Source organism: Nomascus leucogenys, chromosome 9 (genome assembly GCF_006542625.1).
Source record: "Nomascus leucogenys isolate Asia chromosome 9, Asia_NLE_v1, whole genome shotgun sequence".
Lineage (NCBI taxonomy): Eukaryota > Metazoa > Chordata > Mammalia > Primates > Hylobatidae > Nomascus > Nomascus leucogenys.
This window is the reverse complement of record NC_044389.1, coordinates 67,428,418-67,442,167: the sequence shown is the minus strand read 5'-3', so window position 1 is coordinate 67,442,167 and position 13,750 is coordinate 67,428,418. Positions and strand designations below refer to the sequence as shown.

General features: G+C 43.0%; 1 protein-coding gene across 2 annotated transcripts in view; it reads right to left on the bottom strand.

The window, feature by feature from the left end:
- CDS1 (CDP-diacylglycerol synthase 1) overlaps positions 1-13,047 on the bottom strand; it is a 67,234-nt gene extending 54,187 nt beyond the window's left edge. The window contains exon 1 of one of the 2 annotated variants that reach the window (XM_030819086.1): positions 12,422-13,047. In XM_030819086.1, coding sequence (XP_030674946.1) covers positions 12,422-12,538 — 117 coding nt within the window. In that variant the 5' untranslated portion in view covers positions 12,539-13,047. Of the gene's footprint in view, positions 1-12,325; positions 12,362-12,421 lie in introns of those variants that run through there. The other variant, XM_030819087.1, reaches the window with a different exon arrangement.
- Positions 13,048-13,750: the final 703 nt, after the last annotated feature.

Below are 13,750 nucleotides of genomic sequence, written 5' to 3'. Positions count from 1 at the left end.
AATGCCTCTAGCTTTTCTGCCTTGCCCTCATTTAGAGCGAAAAACAAGTATAGTTGGCCCCCTCATATTTGTGGGTTCCATATTCGTGAATTTAACCAGCCTCAGATGAAAAATATTCAAAGGGAAAAAAAAGGTGACTGAATCTGTACTAAACACGTAGACTTTTTTCTTGTCATTATTCTCTAAACAATACAGCATACTATATTGTACAACTACAGTATGCAACTATTTATGTAGAATTTATATTGTATGAGGTATTATAAATAATTGAGAAATAAAAATAAAAGCCCAAGCCCCCCGGCTGACTGAACAAACCCCTTCTTGGCCAAAGGGACACCAGAGAAACTTCAGAAACTGAGTTCCAGCCACGATGGGACAGGAGGTTGGACATGCCTCATTATGCCCCTTCCTTATTAATTTTTAGCCAGAATTCTTTCCTAAGGAGTAAGCAGAAACCAGCTCTAGAAAACAACAAACAGAGTGCCCCTTCTTTTAACACCTTTAACTAGTCATCTGAGGCTGCTACTGGACTCTCCCTCTTTGCAGCTTTGATATGACAGCTTGCCAGTTTCACAATGCATCCCTTTCCTAAAAACTGACCATCACCAGACCGATTTTGGCCATCTCTTGGATGATGTGCACTGAGGGTTTTCATGTCCTGTGCTTCACCTTTAGGAGCACTTTGGGAGCCCGAGGCAGAAGGACTGCTTGAGCCAAGGAGTTTGAGACCAGCCTGGACAACATAGGGAGACCCCATTTCTACAAAAAAAATGTAAAAATTAGCTGGGCATGGTGGTGCATGCCTGTGGTCCCAGGTACTTGGCAGGCTGAGGTGGGAGGATCACCTGAGCTTGGGAAGTTGAGCCTGCAGTGAGCCATGACCCATAGATAAGGAGAGCCAACTGTGTATATATGGCAAGATAAAGCAAATTTAGCAATCTCTTAATAACTGTTAAGTCCTAGGTATGCTGATGATCATTGTACTAACCTTTTAACATTTTGATATTATTAAAAAGTTACAATAAAAAGGTAAGGAAAACTTCAAAACTAATATTGAGACTCAGGACATATTACCCTAAAATATGACTATAGAGAACTAGAATATGCCACCTCAAAATATACTTCTTTGGTATATTTCAAGATTATAATTCTGAGAAACTGCAGACACATTAGTAGCTCTGAAATGCAGTTATTTCTTAAAAAAATTTATATCTATAAAGGAAATCTACATTAGTAAAGTATTTGTATAAGGAAGACAGCTGCTCTGAGACTTTTATTACCTGAGAGACTATCCGCATAACAAGACAGCCTTTATTCACCATGCATTTCCTCCCGTTACCCTCCCAGAACTTGCGTGGCCAGCACCCCTTAGAAGCTGAATAGGTTCCTTTCAGTATCTCAGGGTGCTATATAAACTTCAAAAATCTGACCCTTCTTTCCTGTTTTGTTTTGCACATATGTAATTAAACAAGAGAAAAATGGTTTTTCTCTTGTCTTATGTCAATTTAATTTGTAGCCCAGCCAAGAAACCTAGAAGGGTTTTCACTCTTCTACACTAAATAATATATTGATTGGGGTGAAAAAAGAAAAATAGCTCTGAGCTGACCCAGCTATGTGACGTATGTAAAATTTATCAGGCCCTGGAGTATGAGACTTCAGTCACACCTCCACACCCGTGCCTGGGAGCAATTACTTAAAGGCATTTTGTTTCAGACTGGCTGCCTCACCCCTTATCTTCCTGGAATTTATGATGCAAAGAACAATGTGTAGCCAATCAATAGTTTATTTTAATCTAAATCCTTGTTAAACAATTTAGGAAGTGCCTTTTCTTTTTTCCTTAAAAACCCACTTGTAGGCCAGCACGGTGGCTCATGCCTGTAATCCCAGCACTTTGGGAGGCCAAGGCGGGTGGATCACTTGAGGTCAGGAGTTCGAGACCAGCCTGGCCAACATGGTGAAACCCCGTCTCTACGAAAATACACAAACTAGTCAGGCGCAGTAGAGTGCGCCTGTAATACCAGCTACTCAGGAGGCTGAGGCAGGAGAATCGCTTGAATCTGGGAGACAGAGGTTGCAGTGAGCCAAGATTGCGCCACTGCACTCCAGCTTGAGTGACAGAGCAAGACTCTATCTAAAGGAGAAAAAAAAAAACAAACCTTGTAACTGCTGCTAATCAGAGTGTATACTCAGCGCAACTTGAATCTAAGCTCCAGAGTGGCCATCCTCAAGCTTTGAGCTCAAATAATCATACATTTGAAATTCATTATTTACGGTGACAGAGGATGCAAACATATGTTGTAAACCTATCAAGACAAAGAAGGAATACCTCTGAGAGGATAAGTCACCCAGATCACTAGCTAGTATCCTTATCTTCTTGTATACTTTGTACACCTTTTTGTATCAACCTCATATTTATTAAAAGCAGTATACATTATTATAAATGGGACTACTACAAGCAGAATTCCAGGGGGCACTATCTACATTGAACTCTATGTGAATAGTGCCCCACAGAATTATTCGAAGCCTCAACTCTGAGACGGTTCAAGTACAAGCATAGTAAGTAGATGAAAAAATAAAAAGCACAACCTCGAAAGATGAGTCTAATTTGGTTTTCCGAATCTGGATTTTTATATATTGAGATAAAATGTGAACTTCCAGATGGGCTTAATAAATATTCATTGACCCACAGACAGCCCCACATTGTTTGTGAAATGACCTGCTTGGGACTGGAAGGTAGCAGTCAGCCAAAACTTAACTGTCAAGGTGTCTGATCCCACCTGGGTCACCCAGGTGATGAAGTCAGATTGGCTACATCAGCTTTGCAGAAAGCTCTTAAATAGCTGGCCATGGGTTCCAGCAAATAAAGGGAACTGCAACCATAGCCAGGAAGCAGAAAAGCAACACTGCTTTCTTAGCTGCGATGTTTGCAAAAAGCAGCTATAAATTTCCATAGATAAGAGTCCACTCTGGACTGGACTCTTTTTTCTCCCATCCTGTGCCTTTCAATTTCATATTTTAAAAGTTTAAAATCTTGACAGTTCTGAGAAAGTGTTAAGCAAACAAACATTCAATGACATAACCTGAAAAATATCTTTCACCTGATTTTGAGGATAAGAAAATAAGTAAATACTTAGATAATAAACTTGGCATATCTCAGGGATGATCAAAAACCAATTGGTTGGCTGGGCACAGTGGCTCACGCCTGTAATCCCAGCACTTTGGGAGGCCGAGACAGGTGGATTACTTGAGGTCAGGAGTTCAAGACCAACCCGGCCAACATGGTGAAACCCCATCTCTACTAAAAATACAAAAATTAGCTGGGCTTTTGTGCTGCGTGCCTGTAATTCCAGCTACTTGGGAGGCTGAAATGGGAGAACTGCTTGAAACGGGGTGGGGGGGAGGCGGGGTGGCGAAGCTTATAGTGACCCAAGATCGTGCCACTGCACTCCAGCCTGGGTGACAGAGTGAGACTCTGCCTCAAAACAGAAACAAACAAACAAAAAAAAATTGGTCATTAATGAAATTACTTCCTCTCCATTTCTAGAGTTGTTTCAAAATGTGATGTCATTCTCATTAAATAAGTTCTGAAACATTTCTCAACCAAATAAAGTATAAACAGCTTTATAGCTTTTATGAAATAAAAGCTAATGATTTCTTGTAATTGATCATAAGTAAGTGATGAAATACTTGAAGTGCTGTTTTAAATCTAGCCGCCTGAAATCACCCAATGACAGGCTTTCAGCTAAAAATTTCTAATCCAATGCCAACATTTCATAGATTCAAAAAGACCAAATTAGTCCAAAATCACACTAGGTAATAACAAAGTAAAAATTTTCTTAATGTTTTAAATTGATTTTATACATTTAGGACCACACATCTGGTTTCTCCTTTACATTTTTTAATTAGAAAATTTAAGGTAAATCCTGGCTCTAAATATCATGATTCTGAGCAGGGCATTTAGGCTGTCAAATTCCAATTTTCTCATAATGTAAACTAAACCTATCTCCCTTGTCTATATAATTGTTAAAAGACTAAAATTGATATTAAGTATAAGCAAGTATTTTGCAAATTATAAATTATTTTGCACTAAAAAATTAGTTTATATCATTATTCCATGCAGTAAAAGTCCATAATTCAAGAGATTAATATATTTTACAATCAGTTGTTGAGCAACAAACAAATCCTGACACCATCTCTTTTCTCAAAGAGTATAAAAAAGCCACAAAAAGTAACATTCAAGCAGTGTCTTGCTTATAATAGGCACTCAACAAGCATTTACTGAATGCACAGAACCTAACCAAGCCTCAAGAAATATGTTTATAATTTCCTAAATGACCTATGTTCTTTACACTGAACTAAAATCTGTATTTTTGGAAAAGACATCCCCAAATATAGAATGGTTAAAGGAAAACAAACACACCAGACCCCTGTATTTATCTGTATTATCTGGGAAGAAACGTGAGAGTCTATTTTACAAAAATGAAATTCATAAACACATAAAGAATACTCATACTACATGTGCATATATCTTAATTTTTCTTCATAATTTTCCAGAGGACATTAAATTATCCCGCTTTTCCCCAGTATATTTTGACAAACAAAATATTGTTTGTGTTAAAAAGGAAAAGAAATTTTTATTTTGAAGAATATGAGTCTCATTAAATTATCAGGCCCCGAGAGGCATTTAAAATGTGTCGGCAGTCATGTCTCTCACCGTTTGAGCTAAACAATTACCTCTTCCAGCCACTTGCTATGTTGGCTCTGGACTGATACCAGGTAGCCATAAAGACACTGTAACTCATACCTTACATTTTAAAGCTGAATAGCCAATCATTCATCAATATTATCTCTGTAAGGCAATGAGAATTCCTGTCAAACAACTTTGTACCAGCCCATTCCTTGTTCCTTTTTGCCTTTAAAAACTTGCTTATAACAAAGGCCAACCAAGGCACTCCCCCGGGCAACTTGGAAGTATGTCCCAGGCAGTGTACTCACTTTGGCTCAAGTAAAGTCTTTAAATTTGGCTCAAGTATTGTCTTTAAATTCTATGTTATGCCTCCGCTTCTTCCTTAGGATGACAGCATCAAAAAAACCCACTGTGGTACACATCCAAAGCCTGATGTAGTTGATGACATTCTATGGTAGTATCTCTCAAAATAATAAGAAAATGAATTATTTAAAGCTCATAAACAGTAAGTGAGAATTCATATGGTAACCCTCAGATATTCTTTAGAAATCTCAAGTTAACTACCATTCCTAACCCACACATAGCTTACTTTACATTACCATGCCTTCAGATTCACTCTTTCATTAGTATAACTTGAGTATTCCTGGAAACTCTTGCTAGAGTTCATGTTATTTACAAGAATTTCTAAAAGACACATCAACTCTTTGAAAGGAAGCATCAACGAACAGTTTAGTCCTAAGACTCTCTGAAAACGTTTGCCTCAAAATCCTTATCTGGCTTATCCACTAACCCCAAATTGTTACATTGTGACCCTTACCCAATCCTAATCAATTCCCCACATTGAAAGACCTGCCTTAGGCCAGGTGCGGTGGCTCATGCCTGTAATCCCAGCACCTTGGGAGGCCAAGGCAGGCAGATCACAAGGTCAGGAGATTGAGATCATCCTGGCTAACATGGTGAAACCCCGTCTCTACTAAAAATACAAAAAAATTAGCCAGGCGTGGTGGTGAGCGCCTGTAGTCCCAGCTGCTTGGGAGGCTGAAGCAGAACAATGGCGTGAACCCAGGAGGCAGAGCATGCAGTGAGCTGAGGTCGTGCCACTGCACTCCAGCCTGGGCAACAGAGCGAGACTCCGTTTCAAAAAAAAAAAAAAAAAAAGACCAGCCTTAAACCAAACTTCCAATTCTCAAATAAGTTACACCTTGCCTCTCCCCTTCTGAAATACTACCAAAGCTCTGTGGAAGTGTTCCTCACTGCAGTAAGCTAAAAACCCAGCTCTCTCTTACCACTTGGCTGGGTTGCTGATATTTTGGAAGCCAGCATTTTAAAAAAATGTTATTAAATGAAATGAATATGCTGTGCATGATAAAAGCTGAATCATGGAAAATTATTTAGGTAGTAATACTGACTGATAATTTATCAACAATTAGGGAGTATCAGCCCAAACGGTAGTCCAGAAATCTAGATCTAAACATTAATATTTTATTAATGGCCTAGATCTAGATGAAAAACTATAGAAAATGTTCATTACACTTACAGGTGACATCAGCACAACCTGTAGTGAAGTGTACCAAAATGAAGTAATTTACAAAAACACAGTAAGGCTTTTACAATAACAAAATAAAGTGGACAAAATGCAGTGTTGAATCCCGGATTGTATCCCAGGGCAGTAAACAGACAGTGGAACAACCATTGAATTTCTGAATAGTATCTGCAGTCTAAGATGATATTATAGCTATGTTAATTTCTTAAGTTTTGACTGACGTACCACGGTTAGGCAAGATACAAACCTTACGGGAAAGTCAGTGAAAAGTACACAGAAATCTTTGTAATGCTTCTGTAAATGAAACCAACCAACTTTACAAAAACTGTAACAGTGAGAAAATCATAACAGTGAAAAAAAATCTGACCTAACCAACTCTATCTTGCCTTTAACCTTCAAGCTGCCCATGGTCATTCCCAAGTGAGGACCAAGCTAACTTTGGAAGAAATTTAGTATATAGGTTAAATGATAATAGCTCTTCCCTAAACTAAACTGCCTTTATGAAACTAATAAAAGGTCACAAGTTTAGGATTATGAGAGGGAAGTGAATTTTGCTGTGATTACATGTAAACACCTACCAGCCACCGCTCTGGAGATCACAAGATTTGTAACTTCTCCAATTACTTCTATACATAATATCACTATTAAAGAAGCTAAGATTGGCCTTTTAAAAGATAGACCACTTTCAGATTTTTATATTTCTGATGACTAGGTAACTCCTCCCAAACCAGCAACTCCTGTGGCCTACCATCCAGAAGTGGACTCAGCATACAAGGACCATTTTCCATACCCCTGTAATTGCCTCCCCAACCAATCAGCAGCACCCATTCTCTAACCCCCCTGCACACCAAACTATCTTTTAAAAAGTCTAGCCTCCAAATTTTTAGGGAGGTTAATTTGAGTAATAATAAAACCCTGGCCTCCTGTTTAGCTGGCTCTGTGTGCATTAAACTCTTTTTCTCTATTGCAATTCTCCTGTGTCGATAAACCAGTTCTATCTGGGCAGCAAGCAAGAACCTGTGGGGTGGTTACATAAATCAAAGTTGTTCCAAAATTAAAAGTTTATTTGAAAATAATAATGTATTGGCCGGGCACGGTGGCTCACGCCTGTAATCCCAGCACTTTGGAAGGCCGAGGCGGGTGGATCACGAAGTCAGGAGATCAAGACCATCCTGGCTAACATGGTGAAACCCCGTCTCTACTAAAAATACAAAAAATTCTCAGGGCATGGTGGCGGGCGCCTGTAGTCCCAGCTACTCGGGAGGCTGAGGCAAGAGAATGGCGGGACCCCGGGAGGCGGAGCTTGCAGTGAGCTGAGATCGCAACACTGCACTCCAGCCTGGGTGACAGAGTGAGACTCCGTCTCAAAAAAAAAAAAAATAATGTATTTATGAAAGAACCTGTACACATCTCAAATGGAGGAGAGACGTTAACTGATCTCTGGATTGTTTTCCCCTCAACTTCACAAACCAAAATCTCTAAGTAGCAGCCCCATGCACAAACACACAGGGACCTTACCTGAAAGCACACTATTCCACTTGTGCTCCCCTTGACTAGCCACAGCCTCAATGTGCACCCTCTTTTCTCCCACTTCAGGGTCTAGCAAGTGAAGGAAATAAAAATATTTCACCCCAAATTATACTTCTTCGACATATTTTGAGATGGCTGTTCAGAGGGCGTGCAAACAAACAGCCCTGCAAAGCTGTCTTTTGTGAGGGAGATTTGCATCTGTAGAGAAAATCTGCATTGATGCAACCTGGCCTTCTCTGAAGGTTCTCTCTTGTCTGGATCTAGGAAAGATTAACTGAGAGTCTGACACTTTTAAAGGTCTGAAAGAAATATTCACCGTCTATTCTCTCTGAGGGCTGCTCCCTATGAGGTTTCATCTACATGACAGGACCACCTTTGCCTCAAGATGGTATATAAGCTTCTGCGCCTCTTGGGGTTCAGGTAATCACTCTGTCTCCCTCCTCCCATCCCACGTGTTAATTTGTATGCCATTTCTCCAATTAATTTACCTGTCGTCAGTTTTTTCTGGCAAGTCTTCAGAGGGCAGAGGGGAAGTTCTCCCTTGGTCTCTACATGTCATGTCTTAGCTCTTTCTGTTTCAGTGCTCTTTCCCACTCAACCCATTAGATCTTCACCAGCCCACTTCCCTGCCGACCTGAACCTGTGGTCATCCACTTCAATCTTGGCTTCGCTGACTCTCTAATTCCCTACATCCTGGACCTCTGGCACTCCCCAGGCCTAAATCACTCACATTGCTTTTCTTCTTCTCAGCTGTTAAATGGGGATATTCCTAACACACAGTCACACAACACTGAATGTGACTGGAACACATTTGAACTGTTATTTTTGGGAAGTGTGATATGAAATGACCAAAAGGTAACTATTATAAAACTATACAGAATTATCAAACTCAGTGAAGATTCAACTGAACACAACTTTATTGTTTATAATTTAATTGTATATATACCAAATTATATATAAATATATACAAATATAAATATTTATGAATTGAGTTAAACCAAGTTGTTTCTAAGATCCCTTGAAGCTCACTGGTTCTGAGTTCCTACTTTACTAACTGAAGGCATCCAACACTTGATCTTCTCCTTTCTGCTTTTCAAAATGTTCCTGTATCCGCCCTTCATTCTGTCTTTCTTTTCTTAAGGAAGGGACATGCATCCCTCTTTTCTTTCCCTGGATATCCCAATAATCCATAGTCTCTACCCCATGTTTGCTTTCTTTTTCCTAGGGCCTACCCATTGTCTTCAACATCTTTACTCATTTGACTTTCATACAAATATATATTTCCCCTCCTCTGAAAAGAAAAATCTTCATTAATCCTCCTGTCTCTCTAGTTGCCATCCTGTATTCCTTTCACTGCCACTTTGTAACAGTAACTACCAACATTTCACCTCTCAATTTCCTCAACCTAAACCTGCTTCTACTTAGATCTTTTGCTAAACTCCATGTTCTGTCTCAGCCCTTATTCCTAAGTACTACTGATGATGTCTGATGATGTCCTCTAAGCCAGGGGTCCCCAACCCCGAGGCCACAGACCAGTACCGACCTGTTAGGAACTGGGCCTGTTGGGAACCGGCTGCAGAGCAGGAGGTGAGTGGCCTGCGAGGGAAGCTGCCTCTGTATTTACAGCCACACCCCATCGCTCGCATTACCGCCGAGCGCTGCCTCCTGTCACATCAACAGCAGCATTAGATCCTCACAGGAGCTTGAACCCTGTTGTGAACTGCACATGCGAGGGATCTAGGCTGCATGCTCCTTATGAGAATCTTAATGCCTGATGATCTGTCACTGTCTCCCATCACCCCCCAGGTGGGACTGTATAGTTGCAGGACAACAAGCTCAGGGCTCCCATGGGTTTTATATTATGGCGAGTTGTATAATTATTTCATTATATATTACAATGTAATAATAATAGAAATAAAGTGCACAATAAATGTAATGTACCTGAATCATCCTGAAACCATCCCCCCAACCCATCTGTGGAAAAAAGTGTCTTCCACAAAACTGATCCCTGGTGCAAAAAAGTTTGGGGACCACTGCTCTAAGCAATGCCTCCTTTTGCTCTCAGGACCTTCATTATCTCTTCCTCTGTATCTCCAACCCTGTGTCTAGAATGCTGATTCAAGAAAAAACCCAACACATCCTTTGCTTAGAACACCCTACCCAAACCCTTGTAAAGCTGGTGAGTCCCAGGAATCCCTTCATTCCCAGCTCAATCCTCATCCACTGTTTAGAGCTTTTCCTACAGTCTCCAGGTAGAGGCCAAGGATGCCCTCTATGCTAACAACGTGCCTTGTACAGACTTCTAATAAATCTAACTCATATATGTCTCCTGCAGGGTTTATTGAAGAGGTCCCTTGTCATTTTTCAAGTACCACTCCATCATTTAACACTTGGGAACATTGCCCTGCAGGTAAGAAGTATTTTTTTCACTTGCTAATTATCTGGAGTACAGAGCCTTCTCTCAGCATAAGTCACCAGTCCGGAACAAAGGGAGTGTCATGTTAATAACACCATTATTAAAAGACTACAAAATGGCAATGCATGGGAGTGTATTATAATAGCAGAATATAATGTACCTCCTTCATTTCTTTCACTAATTCCCCAAGAGTTTTGCCTTTACTGCAACGGAACAGAGAAGGCCTTTAATGAGTCTGAATTGACCAAATATTAACCAGCCTCCAGTGTGCAAACTGATTTTAAAATAGCCCTTGACCTGGAAATATAGGTGTATTCAAATACACACCCTGATAAGAAAGGACAGACAGGGATAGAGTTCAACATCTATAAGCTTGCCAAGTCAAAAGTTCCTCATGATAAACTCTAAAAGTAGAGCAGTATTTTAGATATGGTTTGAATATGTTCATCCTTGTCTAAGAAATCTTGACAAAACAGGTTACATATAGCAAAGTCTACTTTCAGAAAACAAAATCCAGCTGGACATGTGTCAATAAAAACCAACAGTACTGCACTGATAAATAAATAAATATGCAGCAAGGTAACCCAGTCACAGATAGCTAGAGACAACAGTTCTAATGAGTCAAATCACACGACAGAAGTAGTTTCCATTTTAAATATATTATGGTGTTAAAAAAAGAAAAAACTTAATTCCAAAGGTATTTTATGCATGGCTTCCTGAACATCTTTTCTCTTACAAAAGCTTGTTAGCTTTGGCGAGTTAAGGAAGTCAACATAGAGAAGCTGGTATTTCCTTGATGCGAAACTATACCAGTGCTAACAACAAAACAAAACAAATCCCAACCTAATTAATTCTATTTTGGGTCTAGTTTCCAAGGCAGTTTTCACAGACTATTCTCAGCCCACTGTTTCTAGTTTTGTAACTTCAACCTTCAGTAGCTGGAAATTGTTATATTTTGGGTAATTCCTTGACACATATGTTCTATTACAGACTCATTTTATTCTACTTACTATCAAGGGTAAGGGGAAAAAAGTGTCACTGCATTGATTCTAAGGTTTTAGTACTAAGAATCACGTTTATGTTTATGTCGTGATATCATGTGATACGTTCCTATTAGGGCTTTGTAATTTGGGTTACATCAAATTCATCAACATCAACTTTCAGGTGGAATCCTCCCCAAATCAGAACTGCCAGCCAATCTCAGCAACCACATAAATCAGAAGAAAAGGAATCAGGAAACTTAGATTCTAGTTTCAAGAGCCACGAATTTGACCTTGGGCAATCCACCTCACTTCTGTAATTCAAACTGCAATGCCTGCTTCCAAAGCATGCTTCTAGAAACAGTTTACGTGTTTTGGGTTTCTCAAATAAAATGGAATTTTCTAAACAGACGGTTTGATACAATAATCTATTCTCTGGCCCAATTTCCCAAACCATCCAGTCCATAAGGTCATAAAACTGCATTTCTTCACAAGTTCTTACTTGCACCACTGTATTACCAAACACACGCCCGAATTCCTTTCCTAGCTTTAAGTAATATCACATCTACTTATTCTTAAATGTGAAAGAAGAGTAATCTATAGAAAAGGAAGTGAAAAGTCTTCATGAATTAACGTCGGGTTATATGAAATCTACTGGTAGACAGAAGAATTGCACTGTCTGCCGTGTACTCAAAAGAAGCTGGAAGATTACTATTATGTCACGTGCATGATACTCTCAAACCTCCAAAATCTATCATACTGAAAAATGATGGAGAAAATGAAAGTGCAGATGGGGCAGCGCCAGAAGCCAAGCCTCCCGCGTCAGGATCCAATGAAATGATAAGAGCCGATGGTGGCACGTCTCTAGTCCTTACTAACTTTGTTCTCTCTACTGAGAAGAGAGGTGAGGTGGCAGCTACTAACTGCACTGCAGCCCCTAGGAGGGCAGATTCCCTCCTGATTCCAGCGTCGGCCCCAGATCCTGAAAAAGGGACCGGAAGATGAACCTAAACTGTAAGCCGGGTTGAGTAGCCCATTTCTCCCGGGCAGCGGCCGCGGTCACCCTGGGAACCGCACCGCCACTGGGATCCCGGGTCCCGACCCCCTCTGGGGAAGGAGGAAGCAGTGCCAGGCAGGGAGGAAGGTGCACCGGCAGCCTGCAGCCTCACCTGACGCTGGACGAGCCCCACCCTTGCTCCCAGATGTCCCGCTTCCAACCAGGACCCAGCCAGGGCGCGGCGTCCGCCTCTCTCAGCTCCACTTACTTTGTCGCTAGTGCTCTCGGTTTCGTGGTCGCCGCCGGCCGCCTCTCCCTCGCGGGGTGGCGGCGACACCGCTTCCCTGGGGCCGGGGCAGCTTCCCCGGTGCCTCAGCTCCAACATCTTCCGCTCCCGCGCTGCCGTGGCGGCCTCCTCAAGCACCCCGAAACCAGAGCTGCAAGCAGGGTTCTGCAGGCGGGGCGCCCCGCCACCTCGCAGCCGCGCCCTGGAGTCCTGCGGAGCCGCAGCCACTAAAGCGGCCCCACCATAGAGCGGCCGCCGCGCCGGTCACCTCCAAAACGGCATCAACGAGAGAGCGCTCGAGGCCGCCTGCAGCGAGCGCGGCTCCGGCGGAGGTCCCGGGCAGGCTCGGGGCGCCTGGCGCTAGCAGAGAAGGCGGAGACGCGGCCTCTGGTTGCCAGGTGCGCGTCTCCACGCAGAGGCCCAGGTGGGAGGAGGAGAAGGGGCGGGTAGAAAAGGAGGACTCTTGACCCGCTTTAGCGCGGCGCTGGGCTCCCGCCGCCGCGCCGGCCCCTCCCGCCCCGCCCCGCCCCGCCCCCCGGAGCTGGACTTGGAACAGGCTGGTCCCGGCCCCGCACACTTCTCCCTTCCCAGGCCTCCCGCACCGGGTCTCGCGCCGCAGGCCCCGCCCCTCTGCGCTGCACTGCGGTTCCCACAGTCCCGCCTCCCCGCGAGGTGACGTCAAGAGCCCGGCCCGCGACCCCGCCCCCGCCTCTGCGTGCTGGCAGGTGGGGGCCTGAGAAAAGGTGGGTGCGGCTGGGCGGGAGGAGGCTGAGGACCTGGGAGGCGGAGGCGGGGCCAGCGCGGGCTGGAAGTGAGCGTTGAGAACTTGCAGGCTAGTCCCTGGGCCGCTGCGAGGGCTGGAGGAGCTACTCAAAGACGCCCGCTAAATGTTGACAGCGCTCAACACTGCTCCTTCAAACGCCTCCCCGGCCTTGTCAGCTTGACACGCGCGGCGGGTCGGAGGCTCACTGGACCAGAAACTTGTCTGGCAGGACGGACTGGTTGGCCCCGCGGCATTCCAGCCCAGTGTCATCACCTTGAAAACAGGAGATGCTTTTGCCTCACTGGGCGTCCAGAGGTGCGTCGGCCAACAGTTCCAATCACAACCGCAGCGCCGTCTCCCAGAAACTCAGTACTGAATCTCACAAAGGTCACCACCTAGGATCCCAACACAGTGTGAGATGCTGTGGGGCGCCGTTGCCCTCCAGCTAGTCTCTGAGCAGTGGTGGAGCTTGGGTTGCCAAAGCGGGAACAGGAAGGGCACAAGATCTGCATTAATTCTAGTCCTAATCCTGTTAGAAGGTGATTAGT